Source organism: Cucumis melo, chromosome 11 (genome assembly GCF_025177605.1).
Source record: "Cucumis melo cultivar AY chromosome 11, USDA_Cmelo_AY_1.0, whole genome shotgun sequence".
Classification (NCBI taxonomy): Eukaryota; Viridiplantae; Streptophyta; class Magnoliopsida; order Cucurbitales; family Cucurbitaceae; genus Cucumis; species Cucumis melo.
The window spans coordinates 27,236,169-27,261,287 of record NC_066867.1 but is presented as its reverse complement, the minus strand read 5'-3'; the positions used below and the strand labels follow the sequence as shown (position 1 = coordinate 27,261,287).

The 25,119-nt window shown below is 30.5% G+C and overlaps 3 protein-coding genes across 6 annotated transcripts; all 3 read left to right on the top strand.

Moving 5' to 3' along the window:
- The first annotated feature begins 207 nt into the window (after positions 1-207).
- Positions 208-4,817, top strand: LOC103501897 (probable serine/threonine-protein kinase PBL5). The gene is made up of 5 exons (XM_017047614.2): positions 208-345; positions 1,487-1,743; positions 2,702-2,891; positions 3,241-3,632; positions 4,398-4,817. The coding sequence occupies exons 1-5, from the start codon at positions 264-266 to the stop codon at positions 4,608-4,610; spliced, it is 1,134 nt and encodes a 377-aa protein (XP_016903103.2). The 5' UTR covers positions 208-263; the 3' UTR covers positions 4,611-4,817.
- Positions 4,818-4,982: 165 nt separating this feature from the next.
- On the top strand, positions 4,983-7,638 carry LOC103501898 (uncharacterized). 3 transcript variants are annotated; one of them, XM_051079143.1, is made up of 3 exons: positions 4,983-5,493; positions 5,782-5,952; positions 6,971-7,638. In XM_051079143.1, exons 1-3 carry the CDS (start codon positions 5,229-5,231, stop codon positions 7,093-7,095), a joined length of 561 nt encoding a protein of 186 aa, XP_050935100.1. In that variant the 5' UTR covers positions 4,983-5,228; the 3' UTR covers positions 7,096-7,638. The 3 variants fall into 3 exon arrangements, with proteins under 3 accessions (XP_050935100.1, XP_008463865.2, XP_050935101.1); XM_008465643.3 differs by having other exon boundaries at positions 4,990-5,493; positions 6,974-7,638; XM_051079144.1 differs by having other exon boundaries at positions 4,993-5,493; positions 7,053-7,638.
- Positions 7,639-11,055: 3,417 nt separating this feature from the next.
- Positions 11,056-24,958, top strand: LOC103501896 (phototropin-1). 2 transcript variants are annotated; one of them, XM_051079157.1, is made up of 23 exons: positions 11,056-11,115; positions 13,222-13,956; positions 15,020-15,202; positions 17,068-17,159; positions 17,845-18,166; positions 19,992-20,208; positions 20,302-20,372; positions 20,487-20,593; positions 20,727-20,776; positions 20,917-21,021; positions 21,171-21,230; positions 21,310-21,399; positions 21,623-21,699; positions 21,824-21,908; positions 22,228-22,308; positions 22,484-22,587; positions 22,806-22,855; positions 22,937-23,043; positions 23,168-23,290; positions 23,395-23,446; positions 24,004-24,116; positions 24,247-24,387; positions 24,463-24,958. In XM_051079157.1, the coding sequence occupies exons 2-23, from the start codon at positions 13,229-13,231 to the stop codon at positions 24,568-24,570; spliced, it is 3,066 nt and encodes a 1,021-aa protein (XP_050935114.1). In that variant the 5' UTR covers positions 11,056-11,115; positions 13,222-13,228; the 3' UTR covers positions 24,571-24,958. The 2 variants fall into 2 exon arrangements, with proteins under 2 accessions (XP_050935114.1, XP_050935115.1); XM_051079158.1 differs by lacking the exon at positions 11,056-11,115 and adding an exon at positions 12,814-12,947.
- Positions 24,959-25,119: the final 161 nt, after the last annotated feature.

Here is a 25,119-nt window from a genome sequence, read left to right as displayed (position 1 = left end):
ACTACCAACAAATCCTGACATTAGATAACCAAATTTTCTTCATTAAACAAATCCCTAACACTGACGTGGCACACAAATACTTTTCCACGTATGATAACCTCAAACATTATAGTTGTTTACGCGTCTTGTAATCAAATTCACTAATAATTATTATTTTTTTCTTTTTAAAAAAAAGTTAATTATAATAAATTCCTTAGATAATTCTGAACTCCTCTCCTTTTCTTGTCTTTGTTGTTGATTGGCTTCACTTTTGGGCTGGAAAAATGGGTTGCTTTAGCCATATCAAAAAACAAAGGAAAAGATTATTAGGGAGCAAATTACAAAGCATTCAACCAGCTTCTTCAGGTAATTTTCATCTCATTTTCAAATTTATTCAAGGGGTCCATTTGGTTTGAAGGCTGAAGCGTTGTCGTTTTGATATTGTTCCCTTCCCCCACATGGGTCCAGAAAATGTCCTTCAATAGGGACAATTTTTAATTTACGATTGATTTTGGTTATTTTAATTTTATTTCTTGATTACTTTTAGTGTGCTTTTAGATTTGGATTGAACAATTCTCATGAAAGTAAAAAGAAATTTCTCACATAAAATTTTATGATTGATTCTGTTTCTTTTATGTTTGCTTGGAAAAGAAAATTTTACCCAATCTGTTAAAAATTTGCCTCTATTTTGTCTTTCAAATTCTGGAAATATTGGGATTTCTGCTTTTCTTGTGCATCAATCAAAGGAGGTTCTGGTGCACAATTCTTTTTTTTTTTAGAGATTTATCTTTGTCCAAAACGCAGCCAATCTTCGATGTAAAGATTTTAATTTGCGAAGACCAATATTATAACAGAAGAATTGGATTTCTAAACTTTTAGTTTACATTGTTTGAATTTTTGCATGGTTTATAAGATCCGTAAAACCAATAATTTGAATTTAGTTGAAGGTACAATAATATAAGCATGATTCAAATGACATAAAACCATTGTTATTGATTTTAAGGTCGGTAGTGGACTCCTCTGTTCATATCTTATAAAACAAGAGCAAACTTTTACACTAAGTTGGCTGAAAGAGTATATCATAAACATTTTTCTATACAATTCTAATAAATAATTTTACCTAATTTTCTTAATTTAATCTATGTCATGTGAGCATGGTTCTAAAAATAGTCCAGAGTCCATAGACATCAGTGTTTATAAAGTTAAATTTTTAGTCAAAGCAGTGTACAACAAAAGTACTGAAAATTCGAGACTAAAGAACATTAATTAAATTCACGACTTAATAACTTCTTATATTATAAATCTAATAGCTGTTGTCTCAAATATCTCTTTAAAAATTTTTGATGTGTGCTTTAATAATAATAATAATAATAATAATAATAAAGAAAAAGGTAAAAGAACACTTTTTACTTCACGACTTCATTTTCTTTTATTATATAAAAAGTTGAAACAAGGAAGAATCCATGTTGGTGTTGCTTTTGCTAATCATGAATTATGTATTACCCAGCCAATGAAGTAAAAGTAAGAAGGGAATTGAAAGTAAAAACAAGGGAAGAAGCAAAAGAGGTGGTCTGTGAAAATGACCACCGGTTGGGTTCAAATATAAACAAAGGGGTTTGTAGTGAAGCAAAAGCAAAGGAAGAGGTAAGAACATTTACATTCCATGAGTTAGCAGAAGCAACAGGAAATTTCAAGTCGGATTGCTTTCTAGGTGAAGGAGGATTTGGCAAAGTTTACAAGGGCCATTTGAGAAGAATTAACAAGGTACATTTTTTAATTATCACTTTTCAAATTCATCCACTCTAGCTAATAAAAATAATATATACATATTCATCAAATGCCATGTAATTATATGATATTTAAATAATTTTAATACAACAACCGTGGATCTTAAGAATCTTGTTCCAGTTAAGTTTCATTTTAATAATGATATACTTTTTAAAATTTGTGATTGTTTTGCTAAACGGGTAGATATAAACATATCTATTAGCACATAATACAAAAGAATTTTTAGATATATAAAAAATTTATGTCTAATTCTTAGAATATATCAATGATAGGTTTTACCATAGCTATAATGTTTCAAAAATGTTTCTACGCACTTAATATCTATATTATAAACACTATGCGTTGATACCAATTTCTATTACCTTTGCCATAATTTAATCTTTTACCATGATTTTTGTGTTTAAAAGTATTTAAATATATGAATAGCTAAATTCTAAAAACCAAAATAAATTTTCAATGATAAAAAGATAAAAATTAGTATTTATAAGTTTACTCTAATAATTAAAACAAAATGAAAGAGTCTTTTTTTTTTTTAACTAAAAATATTAATAAATACCTTTTAATCTTACACTTGACTTTGAAATTACCTTATATTGGATAAAGTTGTAATATTACCCCTGCACTTTCATAAATATTTCAAAACTATCTTTGGAATAGAAATTTCTACGTAATATAATAACTTAAAATAATGCAGTAATCTAACCTTTCTTTCTTTATAACGGTAATTAGCACACCATTTATGTACTTCAATAATATTTTTGAAACACTTGCGTGAGTATATAAGGATTTTCTAAATAAATGATACAATTTTTTAAATTGTTTTAAAGTGAAGTTATGATTGATAATTTAACATGTAAAGAAAAAGAAAAGAAAAGAAAGCAAGAGAAATTGATATCGATATATTGTTTGTTGGACTCTAATAATTTTGATATAGCTTGTAGCTATAAAGCAACTTGATCGGAGTCGAGGTCAAGGAATAAGAGAATTTATGGTGGAAGTTGTAACATTAAGTTTGGCCAATGACCCAAACCTTGTCAAATTGATAGGCTATTGTGTTGAGGGTGACCAAAGATTGTTGGTTTATGAGTTCATGCCATTAGGATCATTGGATAGACATTTGCACGGTACGTTCTTTAATTCTTCTTACTTTTTTTCAACACATATGGAGTAAGAGTTGCAAATATAGCAAATCAAATTAAAAATATTAACATATATTGTAAAATTAAAAAAAAAAAAAAAATAAAATAATTTTGAACGAGACAAAAGTGATTTTATTAATGTGAATCTCACTCTAAATAAACATAAACGTGCTCTAAAGGTAAATTATACAAAGTTATATGATTCAAATTAACCATTAGACTTTTTATTTTTAAAAAATATATTATTTCCATATTAATTAATGCTCAATGAGTAATTAAGAGTTTGATTTGGTTGTGGGTATATATATATATATATATATGTATGTATATGTAGATGTTCCAGCAGGGGAAAAAGTGCTTGATTGGAATACAAGAATGAATATAGCAGTAGGAGCAGCGAAGGGATTGGAATATTTACACAACAAAATGAGTCCAGCAGTTATATATAGAGATTTAAAATGCTCAAATATTTTGTTGGGTGAAGGTTATTGGGCAAAGCTCTCAGATTTTGGGCTAGCAAAAGTTGGTCCAAGTGGTGATAACACTCATGTGTCTACTAGAGTTATGGGCACTTACGGATATTGTGCACCAGATTATGCAATGACTGGCCAATTGACATTCAAATCTGATATCTATAGTTTTGGGGTTGTTTTATTGGAACTCATCACCGGTAGAAAAGCTATCGATCATACCAGACCTTCAAATGAGCTCAGTTTGGTAGCATGGGTGAGTTTTTATTTTATTTTTTTTTTATTTTATTTTTATTTTTTAACCAAATTATTTTCATATATTAATATTTATTTTAAGACTGACGTAGTAGTAGTAGGAGTAGATGTCCGTTAAAATGTGGGAAAAACAATTAGAATCGATTATTAAAAACGGATGACCTGAAATGTAAACTATGTCTGCAACATTGTTCAAGTCACTATTTCATTGTACTGTTTTAGTTATTGTTTAAAATTTTAGTGATTTTCTATTCGATTGATATGATAGTTTTGAAATGTTGATGTTTTCTAAAGAAATGGTAGCGTTTAAAAGTATGTTTCTCCCGTAAGGCTAAGTCATCAAGCAAAAGAAAATTCACCAACTTTTCTCTTTGTTATTCTTTTTAAAAATTTTAAAGTATTATTTAGTTTTTCAAATATTATAAATTATCCTCGAAGGATTTCATAAATATTTCTTGTATAATTCCATGTGAAAATAGAACATGAAATGATGTGATAATGACCTGAAATGATATAAAAATATAGATTTTTATTGTAGGCCACTCATTTCTTGGTTTAGTTTGTAGTTTCTATCTACAATTAAAAAAAATTATACTCTAAATATAGCTCTCAAACATACAAAAAAAAAAAAAAAAAAAAAAGTAGTAATATACATTTGGTAAGTATATTAACTTTTGTTAATTCACAAAATGTGATAATTTTATTAGGTTACACAAATTAAAAGATTGAAATTTGAGTTAGTATTTTCTTTGTGTTGTGTTGGTAGGCAAGACCATTGTACCGAGACCGAAAGAGATTTATAGTAATGGCAGATCCAAGGTTAGATGGTCAATTTCCTATTAGAGGATTGTATCAAGCTCTTGCCATTGCAGCAATGTGTCTCCAAGAACACCCTACAATGAGACCATCAATATCAGAAGTTGTCGCAGCTTTAAATTTTCTTGCTTCTCGAAAATATCCTCAAAGAACGAGTGATTAGTTTATAATTAGACATCAATTATCCAATTGGAATATATTATATATTATCATATATATTTTTTTTCATTGGTCTATCTCCCTAAGAAGTATGAATTGTTTTAATTATATGTAACCCACTGTAGGATCCATATTGGTTTTAATTATGTGACCCACTATAGGATTGTTTGTTGGGGTAGGATGAAGGGATAGGATCATGTTTGAGTTGTATTTATGATTCTATATATATTGGTTTCGTTTTTGGTTCCTTTTTAATAATAATAATTAGATTGAGTTAGTTTTATGTAGTTCTAAATTTTGATATGATATACCAATTTTTAAAACGTTAGTTTGTGAATTTTTTTCAACTAGACTATAATGATCCAATTGAATTGAAGTCATAAATAGAGGATTTTAAAACTTTGAAAGAATGTTTTAGATATAGATCATCACGTGCATGTTTTAGATATAGATCATCACGTGCACGGCACGAATAGTGAAGTTTCCCGCCGAAAACCAATGCCTAACAAAACCAAACAGAATATAAATACAAAGAAGCATACACAAAATTAATGGAGGCCAACCCAATGATCAACGCTACATCCTCATTTCCCCAATTCCATTCTATCTCCCTTGTTGAAAAATGCAGCAGAGAGCTTTCCGTCCAACAACCGACAATCATTGCAGCGTAATGATCTCCACCACATCCCGAGAGCCTCAAGGAATAAGATCATCAATGGAGGACGATTTCACTGCCGCTGGTGATCTTCTTCCAATTTCCGATCCTCGTTTCAGCATAAGGAAGCGAGATCGCAATTCACGCTACAGATTCCACGTGCATTGGATTCATTTGATTCCTTTGATTCTGCTCCTCATTCTCTTTATTCTCTGGTGGTCATCTTATCCAGGTAAATTTCCTCAAGAATATTATTATTCTGTTTCTTAGGTACATTCACATAATTTTCTTCAATCGATTAATCTCATCCGTTGACAATTCGTTTCTGTTTCTTCTTGCATATATAATTTAGTTGTTTCTTTCACTTTCCGATTCTGATTTTATCAAGAATTTTCTAGTTCTTACTCTTTTTCTTGATTTCATCTTGTTCTTTCTTGCCTCCTCTGTTGTTGATCAGGTAATTTCTAAATCGATTTACTAATACTTGTGCTCTTATTCTCATGCGAACACATGAATTTAGTGATCAAGGATGGAGGAATTAGGGCAGATTATGAGAAGGAACGGCTTCCGGAGGTGCCGAAGTACGTTGATCATACCGAACTTGCCGTTTTAGGAGATGCTGGAATGCATATTGCTTCGAGTCCTTTGAATCTAACCAGCGTTGGCGATCGAGATTCACGGATAATACCGAGTAAGATCGATTGAAAATTGTTTTTTTTCCCCATTTAGGAATCTAAGATTAGTTTCACTGAAAATCAAGTAGTTGAAGGAGATGAGAGATTGGCAATTTACGGAACTATCCCCATAGAATGCATTGACATCAATCAGATTTACTCGTACCATATATATACATAGAAGAACAGAAACGCATAGTAGAGTAGCAATTCAATGAAAATATTATGGAAACTTGATACCGATCTTTCCCATTCTTGAAAAATTTTATATATTTGTCAATAGATTGTTTTTAATCTCATTTTAAAATTGATAGAGTGGTAGATTTACGGTATTTGTCGATTAGTATGTTTCTCAAATCCCAGAATTCAACATTTTCATAAATTGTGTTAAGAGTTTTCTGTCACGTATTTAGCATTTTTTGGAATTCACCAATGGCTTATAAGAAAACCATTTATCTTCTCCTTTCAATTTTTGTTCTTTATCTAATAGTTGGAAAAAAAAAGAAGGAGTAAGTATTCCTACTAATTATGTGAAATTATAAAAAAAGTAATTTTTCAAAACTTAAATTTAAAGTTTCAAAAATACCATTATTACATTTGAACTTTGACAACTTTGAAGTATAATTTAAAAAAAGAAATGGATGAAGATTGAGATATAGAAAAATGGATGAACATTACAATTTTTGAAAATATGCTGGTACTTTTGAAACAAGTGACAAAATTGGAAGGTATTTACTATAATTTGATTCTAGCAGCAGTTGCATGAGGGAGAAGTTCAATTGAGTGAGATAAAAATTGTTATTATTAAAGTATTATTATTACAACTATTATGAAATTTAAAAATTAAACCTTCGAATAGGGAATGAATATCAATTATGAGTTTATTAGTGAATTAGATGTAACGTAGATGATACAAGTTTTGGCTATGGAATAATTATAATCAAGTGGCTTCATCTCAATCAAAAAAAGAAATCAAATAGGTTTAAGAGAATACTCAATTTAGACATAGTTCAACTAACATAGTATCCCTCCTAGTAGGAGGGAGGATTGCGTGTTTTAATTTCAATACTTTTGCAAAAGAAAAAGAAAAAACTGATGGGCGGATCCATTGGAGCAGAGGATTGAAGGGTGGGCCAGAGTCCATTAGTAGTCAATTTTAGTGATTGCACATGAGGCATGTGATTCCATCGGCCTTCCATGGAAACCTACCTCAAACAACCACGGCCAGTTGAGGAGGGGACCATATTAGGGCCGAATTAAAAACTACATAAATAAAGAAATAAAATGTATATTGTATATTGTATATTGTATATTGTATATTGTATATGTATGAGTGTGTAGATATGTGTTAGATTAATATAAGGAAAGGGGGGTTTTGATGAAGTGATGTGACTCCACATTTGGGCCATCCTATCTGTACACTCAAAGCCGTGACCGGATAAGCTAAATGAAATATAACAACAACAACAACAACACAAGAAGAAGAAGAAAGAAAGAAAAAAAAAAAGGTAATTTCACGTGGTATGTGGGCCCTACCACATGTGGGGCTTCCACTCCCTCCTTCGTCTCTTTCACTCCTCCTCCACTCCACCATTGGCATTTTAGGTATTCCGCCATCTATAGTTTCTTCACTTTTAGCTTTTAATTATTTCTAATTTTTAAATTAATGTTTATTACTGCTTTATAGTAGATTTTTTTTTTAATCCTTCTTACGTATAATTTTATGAAGATCGTATTTGTTACGAAATTAACAATTAAGCAAAATAAAAACGTAAACATCGACATACAAATATACCTAGTTCACTAATCGTGTCTTAACTACGCCAACAAACAGAGAGAAAATTTTATTAAAAAGAACTCTTTCAAAATACTGCATGACACCATTAGATTAGTGAGTTAAGATATACACTTCTCTAAAATATAGGGTCAAGATTGTGAATGAACTACATATGTACAATTACGAAAGAACTAAAGAGCTTTTGAGGACAACGCCCCTAAACCCCACCAGGACGTGCAATCCTTGGACCCTAGCTCATTGAACTGACAACGAGACTCACGTATTGGATTGTTCTTAACATCATATAACATATTCAAGACATTTCAACAATATTTATGTATGACGTTTTTTTGTGTGAAAAAATTATAGTTGATATTTAATCAATTTTAGTTTAGAAAACAATGAAAAAGACAGTGTCTCAAGATTTGATTTCTTATGGAATTTGGAGAAAATAATAGAAGCATATAGTATTATATTTTTGTCGATATTTTCACATTCGCATAAATTCAAAATCGATATTTTCATAGTATCGTAAAAAACCGTAAAGCATGCACTAATAGAAAAAATTTACTAATGTAAATATAATATAAATAATATACATATTAACTATTTAAAAATCATATAACGTTTATTTATTAGTTTAAATTTATTTTTAGTTTTATAATTGATCGAAATTTCTATAAATTAAAAATTCGATCAATATTTTATTTTTGATTTCTTTAATTCCATCCTTAATAAAGAAAGAAAGAAAAAAAAAATATTGTGGGAGAGGCTGTGGCTGTCTACCGTTAAATTTCCATTATCTCCGAAAGAAATATACGTTATTACGTTAATTATGAGGGTAATAGCGGAATTTTCATGGCTAATAATTAGTGTTTTTACTTCTAGTGATAAGTTTTATTATCTAGGCTGTTCTTTTTTTTTTTTTTTTTTTTTTTCTGCAGTGGTCAATTATTGTCATTGCCTTATAAAGAAATTATTATCCTCTTAAAATAAATAAAGAAACAACCTTACTCTTTAACCTTAAACATTAGAACCATAAAAATTATTTAACTTTTATTAGAACAATACAAAAATTAGAACCCTAAACATTGGAACCCTGCTAGAATAGTTCTTCAACCATACCCTTAAACATGAGAACAATAGGATTAAAAAATATCTTTAATATAAACGGAACAACGTAAGTTTAAATATTTTTAAAATAACTAAAAAATCCATTCTCGCATTTCTTCAAAAGTTATAAGTAATATCCCTCCCTCACATTGAAAAAATCTACTTTTACGTGATATGAAAACTGATGATGTGAAAATAATGTTACTTCATGATGGAATGAGATTCCTAAATGTCACAAGATGAATAATAATTGTGTCAAAATTATAGACTATAGTTTCTCAGCCTTCATTATTAGGACAACGAAGTTTCAATAATTATGAAGGGAATTTTTTTGTCCATAATGTGGATTGTGCCTTCTACAATATGTTTGTTTATCTTCAAAAATCATTTCACATATATATATATATATATTTTATGTTTTTTGAGATAAAAAGATTAGATAATTTTGAATTGATTCTTTTTGAGACATAGATATGTCAATTTTAATTTCACAATATGGGGTAGAACATTGAAAGGAATCAACATCCCTATAGGACATATATAATACAAAAATCTTGTTTCAAAATAGAGATGGGACGAGGATGTCCTCTTCTCAACACTCCTTCTTTTTTTTTTTTATTGTTTTCTCAACTTAATAATAATAATAATAATTTAATTCGATAAACTTTTTTAAATCACAAAGCTTTTTTAAATATTTACGATTACCCAACAAAATATCATAATCTATTTACGATATATCATGATAGATTAATATAGACTACTATATATATTGAGTGGAGTAGAATCTTTCGATTCTCTTTTAGTTGACTAAACGAGGCACATTCCACCTCAAAAGTTTAGGGGTTCTTCATCATCTTATCTGACATGTTGACTATTTTATCCTTCCTCCCACATGGGAAAATTCTTCGATTTTTTTTAGAAGAAGATGATTATTTGTTGACGAATTATCATTGTCTACCGTAGATAGATTGTGATATTTTATTTTATTTTGTAAATATTTTGATTCATTTTGCTATATTGAAAATAATAATTGTAGTTCTAAATTTAACCATTTGTTAATAATACATGTTGGTTTATTTATGAAATAAAATTAAAAGTAATTGATAGAAAGAAGTAATGGACACTTTTCAACATAAGTATTAAGAACAATTAGTTTAAATTTGCATTTAGATACTTAGAAAATATGTTTAAAGTTAAAGTACATATAGTAGGAGATAGAGATAATTATTTAGAAATTTTAGGAATCTAGACATGTAATTTAATTACCAATTAGTATAGAGATTTTGGTAATAAAACCCTTCTTATTGAGTTAACTAATAGTTTTTATAAGTATAATTAAAATTTCAAAATTTGACACTCTAAAATGAATTCCATTTGAATCTTGATGATATGAAACGAAATGAGTTTTATGTAGAAGAGTGTTTTGAATGCAATTAATTAAAAAGAAAAAATCACATCAAAGAAGTTTAAATAATAAAACAATTATTCATATCCAAATGTAAGTAATAAGTAATAAGTAATAAGTGAGAGGGGAGGCAGCGGGACAAGGGGATACAAAGGGCCAATGGTAGTGAGATGAACCGGTCGGGAGAGCCAACAACTCACAATGTGCCTTTCTTCACAACACACACAAACCTCACTCAAATCTCATCCACCAACCATTCATCTTTGTCTTCATCTTCCTCCCCCCATCTCCATTTTCAAACTCTCACCAAATAAAAACAACCCTACAACCTACCTGGCCCTTTACTTAGTCTCGGTTTATGAATTAAGACTTAATATCTGTTCTTGGCTTACCATGAAATGAGTGAATCACTTGCAACACATATGATAATATCAAAAACAGTCATGGATGTTTGAAAATGAAGACATCAAATTTGAACCATCAAAAACCTTAAATTGAAAAGAAGTTGATAAATAAGCTGATATAAGTACCTATCTTAATCTACATGAACATATACCAAATTATTTTTTTCACACAAAAAATACCATACATTTTTAAATGATTGTGTCAAACTTTGAATTAATGAGATATGTACAAATTATATAGCGTAAGTTTGTGAAATTTGATTGGAACAAGTGATCATGTGTGAAATTTTGGGGTCATTGAGGAATGGGAGAACCTTAACCTTTTCCACTCATTATTCTTTTTTCTTCTTTCATTTTTTAATTCCAAAAGCGCTTTTAAAAAAGTCCCATTTTCCCTTTCTCCCACCGCCACTCTTTGTTCCTTCTTTTTCACTTCAATATTTCTATCACATTTCCACTTTCAAACCAGTTTTTCTTCCAGGTAAGCTATCAGTCGTTACTGTACTTAAATTTGAAGGCCTAAAATGTATTACCTAACATTAGTCGTCTTACTATTCAAAATTAATCAAACCCTTCTTTTAATATCAAATTATATCCTCTTAATGCAAATCTTTCTTTTTCTTTTTAATTATTAGTTTCCTTTTATAAGTTTTGTTGCTATATTAAACTAAAATAAAGTTTCAACTCCAAATTAATTGGCTACTAATGAAGCGTAAACCATAACCCGTATCCATCTAACAAAGAATGTGAAATTATTTGATTTTTTTTCAAAATGTATGATCTTCAACGTAGTAGGCCAACAAATATTATACACATTATAAGAATTTTTTGTTTTTTCAAATATCATATCCTTGACACTCTTGAATTCACTGTTTTTCTATCCTTTTTCTTTCTCTTATTCAAATGTATGTTATAATATTGGATTAAATATTGGATTGCATAGAGTCGAGATCCGTTAGTTAGTATAGTGTATACTGAAATATGATATTGACCATAAAACCAAAAGATCTTTGGTTTTGAATTTGGCAGTTTTGTGGATTGCACATCAACTTTTTAGCTGTCAAGCTCAATTTTCCTATGTCATATCAAATATAGACTCTAGTTTTATTTGTCTTCCAGTGGGACTATGGGAGCAAACACAATGAACTAAGATAAAAAATTCACAACCACATAGATGTGAGTGTTACCTGGAATTTGCAAAAATCACTTGTTTTTTTGTCTTTTTTGTACGTTCTTCATTTATGAATTCTAGAAGATCATAACATATAAACTGAAATTTATGGATTTATTATGTTTTCATGAATTATTAATACTCCTTTTCATATTGAAGTTTTAATTATTGTGACTTTACATTATGACTACTAGTCATTAAAGTTTTTGTTTGAGATTTGACTTAGGTTTAAAATAATTAGTTTGTAGTAGTAGTAACTATGATTAAGAAAAACAAGCTTTAGTATGCAAAGGTAAATTAATTCTCTTAATATTGTATCTCTTTGAGAGGTTTTGTGTACTTTTTTAGTTTTATAGATATTTTTGTATGAGTTATAATAAAGATGGTGCGATAGAATATGTGATTTAAAAAGTTAATCCTAGTAATTTGTTTACAAATTTTTACTAAACACAATCACAAATGTTTCTTGAAAAAAAAACATGATTTAGAGATTTGTTTTAATTAACCCATGCTTATATCTAGGAAGTCCATTTATAAAAAGGTGGTTTAATTATTTTAATTCTGAAAAACAATAATTTCAAACAACATGATATCAAAAGATTACATTTCTTTCAATATATATATATATATATATATATATATATGGATATTTATAAATTTTGAAGGGATCCAACAATTAACATGTTAAAAGATAATAAAGTATTTTATTTAAATCGTATAAAAAATGATGTAAATATTTCTAACATAAATTTAAGAAAGAAAAGATAATTGAACTTATTTAAATACATTTTGTGAATATGGAGCTTGCATTTGTTTATTCATTTTTTGAATATACTAGGCTCCAAGATAAAAGGAGGGTAGAATAGATTGAGTTGAACTTGAAGTGTTGTGTCCGGCCAACTACCACAGAGACAGTTTATGCAATTGACTTTGAAATGACTTTAATACCCTTCAAATAATTCTTTTAATTAATTGCCATAACTCATCCTCCATCAAATCAACAACACCTCGTCGTCTCATATCTACCCTCCTACCCTTCCATGACTACTCCACATAAGAACAACCATATCAAGATTCCACCTCAACAACTCTTCATTTATCTCCACTGAATCCTCAATATCTATCAATTTCACTTCACTTTTGTAATTATCTATCTTCACATTTAAAAAAGAAAAAAAAAAAAAAGAAAAAGAAAATAAAAGTCATAATTAGGAATTAAAGAAAGAAAGAAGATAATCGGGTTTTATAGGATAGGTTACATGATATTTTTTTTCTTAAAAATGATTTATATTTTTCCCCAACCTAGTATAGTTAATTAATGTTGTTTTAAAGTAATTAAATTTGATGATTTATATATAAATAATTCCACATTTTTATAAATAATTCCACATTTTGATATTGTGAATGTTCATGCAGAGTTCCAATGGAACCGTTGGATAAACCAGCGCCCAAGTCCTCCCCACTGGCGCCATTCCCTCGGGACTCGCGAGGATCCTTAGAGGTTTTCAATCCCTCCTCCACTTACTCGTCCCGATCGATCAATTCCATCCCTCGGACGAACCCAACGTGGCCCAATTGGGCAGAGCCACGTAGCAGTGCTGAATCGGATTCAACCAAACTCGCCGCTAAACCGCCGAGTAAAACCGGCGAGGAGATTACGTCATGGATGGCTTTCAAGGACTCAAACCCTTCCCCACAACCCTCATCCCCACTCGCTCAAAAAACCATCTCGGCGATTCTGAGCGAAAAATCGACGTCGGGGAAGTCGCAATCGCAATCCGCGGACGAAGTGGGTTCCGCCGCCTTACGCGCCGCCGAGTGGGGATTGGTACTGAAAACCGATACGGAAACTGGGAAGCCGCAGGGCGTTGGGGTTAGAACTTCGGGCGGCGATGAACAGAATACAAAACAGGAAAACTCCCGAAGGACTTCGAATAATTCGGTGCGGAGTTCGGGCGACATGTCGGAAGAAGGGGCAAGAGAAAGGGGGATTCCGAGAGTTTCTGAAGACTTAAAAGACGCTTTGTCGACATTTCAACAAACATTTGTGGTTTCTGATGCTACTAAACCTGATTATCCTATTATGTATGCTAGTGCTGGATTTTTCAAGATGACTGGCTATACTTCCAAGGAAGTTATTGGAAGAAATTGGTGAGTTTCTTCTTCGAATCCCCAATTTTTGCTGTTTCAAATTTTGTTTTCTTTCAACAAAGATCCATTTATAGGTTTTCTTATTCTTCCTGAATAATGTTCGATTTCAAATTTCAGAAACAGCAAGCCAAACTTTCTATATAAACTATAAAGATGTCTGTAAACAAGTTTCTATTGAATTCATCCTTTAGCTTTTAGAACGAGTTTAGTAATTATCAAATTGAAGAAAGAAATTGACAGTTGGAGGAAGTGCATTACTGTACTTCTACTTATTTGGTAATTCTTTGATTTTTAGTTTTTGAAAACTCAAATTGGTAACCAACTATAGTAGTTTTTGTTTTTATAAATTGGATGAGAATGAAAGACATTCGAAAGAACAAAACACGAATTTCAAAAATAAAAAATCAAGCCTCTGATTGGTAATCACTTTTTTTGTTTTTAATTTTTAAAAATTAAACAACACCGATTTCCTTTCTAAATTTTGTTTATCTTGTCATCAACCTTTTGCCATTTCTTTAGGAAAAGAAAACAAAAATTTAAAAACTATGTTTAACAACTTGTTTTGTTTTTTGGAATTTGGTTAAGAACTCAACTCTTTCCCTGATCTAAAATGAAAACTATTGTTAGAGACAAAATAGGTATTATGTTAAAAAAACAAAATGGTTAGCTCAAATAATCCTTCTTTTTTTTTTTTTTTTTTTTTGTTTAATTTATACTTCTTTCTTTTCCATTTTCATTTAATTTATAATTTTTACTAAGAAAACATTTACATTTACAGTCAAATATTAAAAACACAAACCATTTTGGTTTTACTTTTTTGAACTTTGTTTGATTCTTGAAAGTATTCGTAGAAAATAGATAACAAAACGTATAAATTTATATCTGAAAGCAGTGGTTTATTATAGGTTTAATTTTTTAAGATAAAAAACTAAAGGAACAACAAAGCCTTGGAACTTATGAAGTTGGAAGGTAGAGAATATTTTTTTTTCAAATAAAAGAATAAAAAAAGTAAGAAGTTTAAGGGTCAAATTAAAATGGGAAATATTGGAATTGGATATTGCAGTCGATTTTTACAAGGTGCAGATACAGACCCAGAAGATGTGGCTAAGATCAGAGAAGTTTTACAAGCTGGGACAAGTTACTGTGGGAGGTTGTTGAATTACAAGAAAGATGGGACCCCTTTTTGGAACCTTCTTACTATTTCACCAATCAAAGATGATGATGGCAAAGTTCTCAAATTTATTGGGTCAGTGTTCATTTCTCCCTCACATCCTCTTCTGATTTTTCATTTACTTTTTTCTATTTCCTTCCTGTCTTTGCCTTTCAATTCTCTGCATTTTCTCCCTGTTTAATCTTCTTCACATCTACTCACTCATTTAGTTTTATATATATGTTAGCTTAAGTAAGTGCATTTTAACCGATCTTACGAGACAATTCGTTAGCCCTACAACATTTGGTGTCAAGAAAATTTTTAGTATATTAAATTCTTGGTAGGTGACTTAGCCACTATGAATTGAACCCATTCACTTTTGATGACCCCTTTAGCGGTAGGTTGAAGAAGGAGGTACAATAATTCTATTTTGAGTGGCCGATTGTAAATTTAAATGTTTATGAACTCACGATGCTTTGTTTACTCATTTAGTTGTGAGAAAAATTGTCATTGTCTTGTTGGAATGAGTCAGTTTAAGAACATGTTAGGAATGACCGCTTTGATTTCATTTAGAAGCACTTTTGGTTAACTTACAAGTTTCATTTATGAACTTTGAAGTTTGTGTTTTTTTGATCGGATTTCTCACAAATCTGAACTGGAAGTTCATGTTTGATACAACCACACTAAACTTTTAACCATTTGCCTTTTTAATTAGTGAATTTTAACTCAAAAACAAATTATTCAAACAGCCACTATCTCTTTAAACATCAATGCTTTTTGTCTAAACTCTATGTAACTTTAGCACTTATGTACAACTTCCTTTATGACAAAAGTTTTCGTGATGTTTCAATTAAGGACTGAACAGTAATTTCATAATAGGGCTTTGAAGTGATATAGCTATAAAAGGAGTGACAAGATATGGATATGAATTCACGAGAGTGTACTTTTCGAGTTTTTTTTGAGAGTGAGAAAAGAAAAACTCAATTATGGAAAAAAAATTCCAAAGCCATGAAATAAGGAGGCAGTGTGAGTTGGATATGATCAATGTCTGATGAAGAGGAAGATTTTGGCATATGGGGAATTGCCAAAAATACAAGTAGTTATGATGAAAGAGTTTGATCTATGTTGCAACTTACAAAAGAAAAAACATATCACATGATGAACTAGAAGTAGGTATTTTCCCAAGTCCCTCTAATAATTAAATTATCAACTAACTTTTTTCATTTAATTTTTGTATATTATTATTATTGTCCATTTGGGGTACCTGTCTTTGTCCATCTTGCTTATTGATTCAATGCTTGATTGTGATGGAATGTGGGCCTTTCTTTTTCTCCACTTTTTGTTAGATCTTCTTCTTCACCATTTCATCTTTGATGGACTGTGATTGATAATGAAAAAAGAATTTTGGTTTAAGTGTGAATTTATTAGGAGATAATGAGATGCTTTATCTTTGACCTTTTCTTCTCAGTTAAGAGACTCCATTTGATGATCTATCGATAACTATTTTGTTTTTGGATTTTGATGTTTTAAATTTAGGATTCTTCTTTTCATTTGATTTTCAACGTTTAGTTTTTTTAGTCAAAATCTGAAAATAATTGTGAAGTTTTTATTTTTAATTTTTTGTTTATGTTTATTTTTTAAAACAATAATGGATATTGAACTGTATAACATAGGAATTGAGAGGTGAAAGTGGACTCTATAGGTTTTATTTTTGAAAAAAAAAGTAAATTGGTTATCAAATTAGATTTTAGTTTTTTTTTTTTTTTTTTTTTTTTTTTTGGAATTTAGGGTTGTTTATTTTTGAAAATTTCTTTTTTAAATTTCTGGAAGGAAAATTGAATTATAGTGAATATATATATATATATATATTAATATGACATTAGTAGGAGATGTATTAGATAACAACGAAGCTGAGTAGTATAAAGAAGTTTGATTTTTAGTATGTGTGGGTGAGGTGGCAGAATGCAAGTGGAGGTAAGCAAACACACGGAAGGATTCAAGGATAAGATGCTACGTCCCAATGGATTGCCAGAATCATTGATTCGCTATGATGGTATTCTTTTTTCCTCTTCTTTTCTTTCCCTTTTTCTCTCTCTTCCCTTCATTATTTTATTTGGGACCCCATTATTTTCATAACTTCCATCCCATCTAATTTATTTTGATGTTTATTGGTAGCCCAACTGATAGAGAATAGGAACTAATTGTGGAAGCTTCCAACTTACCTATGATATTTTTATACAAATGTCTTTTTTGTGTGTCACAGTCATTTAGTAATGTTTGGCTGTTTTTTTATTAATATTTTGATTTATTTGTACCTTAGAAGAGAAAAAGAAAAAAAAAGAAATTATTCTTTTTAAAATTAAAATGTTTTCAAATATAACAAAATGAAAAAAAAATATTGATTGACGTAACTCTATTTTAGTATTTTATATAAGTTAAATACTATGGCGGGGATAAGTGTGTTATTTTAGTAGTTCTAAAGTATCTGTAACCATCTATCTAGAACAAATGTGAATACCCCTCTTAAAGTAACCGAAAAATTTCTACTATAATAGTTCATACTCTTTTTTATTTTATTTAACATTTTAACATAAAAACAAAAAAAAAAAAAAGAGTTCCTTTAATTTTGAAAATTTGGAATGGTTTCCCAACATATGAATAAAATTTAGCTAAATCAAAGGGTAAGTAAATTGTCTGAACTAAGAAAAGCATTAAAAAATGGGTAATTTTGATGGCAGCCCGTCAAAAGGAGATGGCAACGAGTTCGGTAACGGAGCTTGTGCAGGCGGTGAAAAGGCCTCGGTCTGTAAGTGAACATAGGCCTCGGGCTCTAAGTGAATCTATGAACCGGAGGTTATTTAGAAAGTCCGGCGGCGGGGGTGACGGGGGTAACGATGAGGAGGACAGAATTGAACCGAGTACGATGGTGAGACGAAAGTCAGAGAGTGCAGCACCTCCAACCGGTGGAAGATCGCAGGGAGGAAGTAGAAGGTCGATGCAGCGTATTAATGAGCTGCCCGACAAAAAACCCAAAAAGTCTACCCGTCGTTCCTTTATGGGGTACGTTTTATGTATTTCCATAGAATAGTATATGTTTTATATTTAATTGGTAAGTCTTACAACTTCTGCATTTACTTTTATAGTAAAATAAATCAGTAAAATTTTAGATTCTATCCATCTGTCTATCAATCACTATATTAGTTTCTATCAATATATATTATTGACATTATTTAAATTTTTTCTATATTTTATAAATAGTTTGTCAAATTTATTATTTTTTATCATTCTTCCTTAAGTTATTATAATCTAACATCTTTTTTTGTAATAAAAGTTTCTCTTCTTTTTGTTTCAAAATTTTCTGGTATGAAAATTTCCTGGTATGAAGATTTGTACTATTTCTTTTTAAATAGTTGTTTTAAATGACAAAATGTTTCAAAAATTCAAGTATAGTAAAAACAACTGATGTTGTAATGTGTTTATTGCTATATTTTATAATTATTTTGGTTTATTTTTTTATATTTAGAAAGATTAAAAAAAAAGAGTTTTATTTTTAATAAATAAAATCTAAATATTTAACGGTTAATTAACAAATGATTATTTCCAAATATAGCAAAATGAACTAAAATATTTACAAAATATAGCAAAATATCAATATAGATTGTGATAGATTACTATTTGTGTCTATCATGATACAGATAGTCACGTATAATAGTTTATTACAGATAAATCGTAATATTTTGGTATATTTGCAAGTATTTTTCAGAAGTTTTATTACTTAGAATAATCTATAACTTATGGAACAATTAAGCGTTTGTTTTTGCCACGAACAAATTGACTGGTTTAAACTTAAAAAAAATTAAAAAAATAACACTGATTTATGAGGGTTTTTTTTTTCTTTTTTCTAAAGATTAATTTTTCAGGGTTTCTTTTTTGAAAAATGGAAAATATCTTTGGTTGCACTTAATTAAAATTTTGGCACATTTCAACTATTTTTTTTTTCGAAAAAATGATTAAGTGGGTAGGATGTATATGTTTGCTCTTTCTAAAATAACAGTTTACAAAAATTTAGTCTCACAAATTTAGTCCTTTAAATTTTAATTTAATTATACATATTGAAAAAATATATTAAGACAATTATTAATTTTTTAATAATAATAATTAGGCTCCATTTAGTTGTTACTTGTTATAAGAAAAATATGAATTTTCATACACTTCATGACAAGTGTTTGTAAGCTGCTAAAATTGATATCAACTATATTAATAACTTATTAAAAGAGGAAAAAAAAAAGTTAAAAACTATAATATTGTCATTCATCATCATCTAAAAATTTATTTATTTTTATAAATATTTTGATTCATTTGGCTATTTATTTATTTAATTAATTGAAGAAATTTAAATTGAGTTTATGTAAACTAAAAATTCAGTATTTATTTTTATTTTCTTAAAATTTTTATGTTAGTTATTTGAAATTGAAATTTATCATTTAAATTTAATTAATAATCACAAGTAAATAATAATGGGGGGATTTTATAGAAATAGTTTAGGAAGAAACAAATTTAGTTTAATTGTTTACAAACTAACTAATAATTGGATTTCAAACATTCATTTTATTTATCAACACCTCATAATTTGTCTACATGATTTAAAACTCTTATCAAATCGAAGGTAATTTAAGCAATACGTTTAAATTAAAAAAAAAAGTATGGGAATTAATCATCCAAAACTGATTCTGAATTCAACTCTTTTACTATGTTAAAGACAGATAACTTGTTCATAGTTAAAATGGTATGTTTGTGAGTTTTAAGTGGCCTGCACAGATATCTCTCATTAAATACAAATTTAGACTTAGGATTTTCTCATATGATTTCTGTCTTATGGTTAAAGGATTATGAGGAAAAGTCAATCAAATGTTGAAGAAAGCTTTGGCATTGAAGAAGGTTCGGATGACGATAATGAGTCCGATGACGATGTTAGACCCGATAGTGTTGACGACAAAGTAAGGCAGAGGGAAATGAGGAAGGGTATTGATTTAGCTACTACCCTTGAACGTATAGAAAAGAACTTTGTGATTACTGATCCTAGATTGCCTGACAATCCCATTGTAAGATTCTTACTTCAACTCTTATATTGATTTTAAGTAACACATGATTAATGAAAGTATTAAGGGAGTTAATTGTTTATTATTCATATTCAGATATTTGCATCTGATAGCTTTCTGGAGCTAACCGAGTACAGTAGAGAAGAAATCTTGGGAAGAAATTGCAGGTATGCTCAAACTTCTTCACTTTAGATGGTTCCTCAAATGATTTGGATCATATAACTATGGAAATTGTAGTTGAATCAAACTTACAATATCTGTTATTATTATGTATGTTGTAGATTTCTACAAGGTCCTGAAACCGATCGAGCAACCGTCAAGAAAATAAGAGATGCAATCGACAATCAAACAGACGTTACAGTGCAGCTTATTAACTACACAAAAAGTGGTATGCTTGTTCTTCATGGAATCTGTGAATTCCAATAAGCTGGCTTTGGATGGGGAGCTATTCATTAGTTACTTTGATGTTTGTTCGAGTTATGCAAGACTCTTTCTGTTTTTGTTTTTGAATCTGAATTCAGGTAAGAAGTTTTGGAACCTGTTTCATCTACAACCTATGCGTGACCAGAAGGTACCCTTTTCCGAAGATGAGATTCTATACGAAGTTGACTTGTTAACTTTTGATATTTATATCTTGTATCGTATGGATATCAAGATGCTGTTTTATGAATAACATGGCTATAGTTAGTAAGTACTTGCTTTTGCAAACAGGGTGAAGTCCAATATTTTATTGGAGTTCAACTCGACGGTAGTCAACATGTGGAACCACTAAGCAATTGCATAGCGGAAACTACTGCAAAGGAGGGCGAAAAACTGGTTGGTTGTCTCTAATATGAATCTCACCATGCTTTAAGATTATCTGCATTCATAATTGAATTGTGCACACGATGAGTAAAAAGTACTCTACGTTGAAGTATGGCTTGCAATTCATTTAACTTGACGTGTTGCTTGTTGTCCACTGGCAGATAAAAGAAACTGCTGAAAATGTTGATTTGGCAGCCAGAGAACTTCCTGATGCCAATTTGGTATGACGAATTCTTGTATGCATCTGTTGCAACAATTTGAACGTTTCTGTTTCTCACACGAAATTTCTGCAACTTACAGACACCAGAAGATTTATGGGCAAATCATTCTAAGTTGGTTCAACCAAAACCTCACAGAAAGGATAGTCCTTCTTGGAAAGCTATCCAGAAGGTATTATTCATTTTGCTCTGTTCTCTTTGCCTGAATTATATCACCTTCAAAACGTAAATACTTTCAAAAGTAATTTGATCCTTCTTGCAACCAGACTCGTATGTCTTCCAAGTTCTAGATACTTTAATTTTTTACATTATAGCCAGCTCGTTGTGTAATGTTTTCTTAAATTTCTGCCATTGTCAGTTTAGTAAAACTGATGCTCTCTTCTTCTGTGCTACAGATTTTGGACAGCGGAGAACAGATAGGACTGAAACATTTCAAGCCAGTGAAGCCTTTGGGATCTGGTGATACTGGCAGGTTCGTTTTCCCCCCATTTTTACTGATTCTGTTCAGAATTAATCGATGTTAATTTTTCGAACAAACCCGTGTATCAATAGTGAGCACAAATCACTATTGAACTTGTTTACATTATTGGCTGCAGTGTGCATTTGGTAGAACTGTGTGGGACTGATCAATACTTTGCAATGAAGGCAATGGATAAGGGTGTCATGCTCAACCGCAACAAGGTTTTGAAATAATTTGATTTAAATTCATCAGTATTTTCCCTTGGTTCATATTAGAAATTCAAAGACATTTCACTTTACTCCTGGAAGTGAATGAGACCTTGATATGCTTTCCTTTCTCTGGTGGATCCATTGAAATTCGGAAGCATTGCAATATTTTGTGGAAGAATCTGAAAGAAATATATAGGATTTCAAAGTAGTTGAGTCGATATTTGAGGAAGATTTTCTCTTTAATGCTTCATTTGATAGGTAAAGTATTTAGAAGTGTAGCTATTTTGGATTTCTTTTACTTTGCTTTAGGATCCTTGTTATGTTTTGCTAGGTGCATAGAGCTTGTGCCGAAAGGGAAATACTCGACATGCTGGATCATCCTTTTCTTCCTGCGTTATACGCTTCGTTTCAGGTTAGGAAGTTAGATATATTCCGAAAACTACCTAAATGTTTGTAAACGTTGACAGCAGGTAGAACAGCTTAGCTGTTAAAACTAAACAGACTGTTGATTGATTTCTTTATTTACCTTCTCATTGGTTTTCTATGGTGTAATAAATTAAATTAAAAAAATTTGAGCAATTGTGCAGACAAAAACACATGTTTGTCTTATAACTGATTACTGCCCTGGTGGAGAACTCTTTCTGCTTTTGGACAGACAACCCACAAAGGTCATAAAGGAAGATGCTGTTAGGTAAACTCACTATTTGTTTAGTATAATCTCCTCATTTCTTAAAAGATGTATCTAAGTTCTTAGTCCAATTTAAAGAACAAAAACAAGTTTATGGAAAGAATTTCAATGTTTGAAAGTCATTTTAAAAAAACTAGAGAAAAAAAAAAAGCAAAATTTTCGAAAACAAAAATCAAAATCTTAGAAATTTGTTGACCAGAATTACGTTCCTTCCTCGATAGATTTTATGCTGCTGAAGTTGTCGTGGCATTGGAGTATCTCCATTGTCAAGGTAAGGTCTTGTCAGTGATTGAGGAGGTGATAAAGTGAACCTTCATGTTTCTTGCTGTGAATTTTATCTCTGTTCTTTCAGGGATAATTTATCGAGATCTAAAGCCTGAGAATGTTCTACTCCAGAGCAACGGCCACGTTGCCTTGACGGATTTTGATTTGTCATGTTTGACTTCTTGTAAACCTCAGGTATACCAAACGTTTTAGACTTGAGTTATTAAGCATTTAAGATCACCAATCATCTTTGAACGATATAAAGTTTTCATTTACTAGTCATAGGACTTTTCTTGATGTTAATTCTGCAACTCTGCAGCTTTTGCTTCCAACAGCAAATGAGAAGAAAAAACAATCAAAAGCTCAACAGACTCCGATCTTTATGGCCGAACCAATGCGAGCTTCGAACTCCTTTGTTGGAACTGAAGAGTATATAGCACCGGTTTGTACAACTCTTTTCCACTAATAAGATAAGAGGATAATTACTTCATTCGCAAACTTCAAATCGAAACAACAAATCCTATACCTTTTTTTTTCCTTTTGTAGGAAATCATTACTGGGGCTGGCCATACTAGTGCCGTGGACTGGTGGGCTTTGGGTAATTTTCGTTATGTTCTCTATATTTCTTTTTTCTTGAAACAACTTCTCACTGATGCAATGAAAATGACCACAAAATTTAGGACATAAAAACTCAAAATCAAAGAAAAACTTTCAAACAACTTTAATCAACCATTGGTCTTTAGCGGAAAAAAACGATGGCTACTACAACAACTACCAGAGAAATCCGGAAAACCATCGTCAGAACAACCAACAAATAGCTGACAAAGCATACTGAAAACTCTTCGACAATGCACGAAGTACAGTCCAAGAAAGAAGCTTTTGATGAACTAGCATTGAGAAACTTGAAAAGAAACAATCAATCTCATACTCTAAAATCTTCCAACAGGAAAGGTCAACCGCCACCCGTTAGTTAAAACATCCAAAATCAGCGAATAAGGAACCAACCTTCAATTGTAAAGCAACCCATTCCACAATCTATAGTGTTTGAACCAAAAATCCTCTGATTGACGAAACAAGTTGCCTCAACTCCTTATAAACTCATTATGATCTCTTGCGATTGATAATATTTGTGTTCCTTTATGGTTTATAATTCAGGCATCCTTCTATATGAAATGCTTTATGGATACACACCCTTTAGGGGGAAGACAAGGCAAAAGACCTTTGCCAACATTCTCCATAAGGATCTTAAATTTCCAAGAAGTATATCGGTAAATACTTTTTTAAAGTTATCTGAGCTCATTAAATCTCTTTTCACTCGCTATTAAATATATCAATGTTTAGAAAGTCTTTTATATTCTTATGTATATACAAATCTAAGATGTGAGAGTTGTGTTTCAGGCTAGTCTCAATGCAAAGCAGTTAATTTTTAGGTTATTGCATAGAGACCCCAAAAATCGATTAGGTTCTCGAGAAGGAGCCAGTGAAATCAAACGACATCCTTTCTTCCGAGGCGTCAATTGGGCGCTCGTCCGTTGCATGGTAAACTCAAAACTCAACCTCAAGAGACATCTTAATGAGAAGCTTCATTTCCTAACATATCTGATTGTTTTGCAGAATCCTCCCGAGCTCGAAGCGCCTCTTTTCCAGACCACTGATGGCGAAAAAGATGCTAATAAAGCATCAGATTTTGATCCAAAAGAACTTGAACTCAGTGTTTTCTGATCGGAAGTGTGCTTGTTGGTTCTGGCTTGTTGTTCACAAAGAAATGGTTCTCTTCAGATAATTCTTTTATGGTTCATTTGTTTTGATCAAAATCACCTTCCGAGTTGTGCAGCATTGTGGAGCGTTGGAAGCTTGTGAATTTTTTTAGGATTCAGGGCTTTAAATTTAGTGTTTATTTTAATATTACCCAATGTAATAAGAATGTTTTGTAGTGTATGTAATGGTGGGATAATCTTTTAGCTCTTGCTTGTTTTTTGAATAATTTTGTTCTGTCCAGTGTCCTGGGTTATTTTTTTAGATTGCCATGTGTTAATTTTATGTGGTCTTTTCCATGTAAACTATATATATTTTTTCTTGTGTAGAGTCCATACGATAATCTGTTTCTGAACTTTCTACCTCAAGACTCAACAATTTACCCACGTTTTCAATTTTAATAATGCATACGCTAGACCGAGTCGATTTAATTTTTGCAACCTGTTTTCTTTCTCTAATGTTTATAACATATTTCAATTAACACAGGTATGTGTTAGCAAGAGGTTAGTTGAATTA

Bases quoted from the DNA above. Each gene is read 5' to 3' on its own strand.
- LOC103501896 (XM_051079157.1), top strand. From the start codon at position 13,229: ATGGAACCGTTGGATAAACCAGCGCCCAAGTCCTCCCCACTGGCGCCA. The intron at 21,909-22,227 runs GTTTTGAAATAA...ATGTTTTGCTAG, and splicing joins TCATGCTCAACCGCAACAAG to GTGCATAGAGCTTGTGCCGA. The intron at 23,447-24,003 runs GTAATTTTCGTT...TTTATAATTCAG, and splicing joins CGTGGACTGGTGGGCTTTGG to GCATCCTTCTATATGAAATG.
- LOC103501897 (XM_017047614.2), top strand. From the start codon at position 264: ATGGGTTGCTTTAGCCATATCAAAAAACAAAGGAAAAGATTATTAGGG. The intron at 1,744-2,701 runs GTACATTTTTTA...ATTTTGATATAG, and splicing joins ATTTGAGAAGAATTAACAAG to CTTGTAGCTATAAAGCAACT. The intron at 2,892-3,240 runs GTACGTTCTTTA...ATGTATATGTAG, and splicing joins ATTGGATAGACATTTGCACG to ATGTTCCAGCAGGGGAAAAA.
- LOC103501898 (XM_051079143.1), top strand. From the start codon at position 5,229: ATGCAGCAGAGAGCTTTCCGTCCAACAACCGACAATCATTGCAGCGTA. The intron at 5,494-5,781 runs GTAAATTTCCTC...ACATGAATTTAG, and splicing joins CTGGTGGTCATCTTATCCAG to TGATCAAGGATGGAGGAATT. The intron at 5,953-6,970 runs GTAAGATCGATT...TATCCCTCCTAG, and splicing joins AGATTCACGGATAATACCGA to TAGGAGGGAGGATTGCGTGT.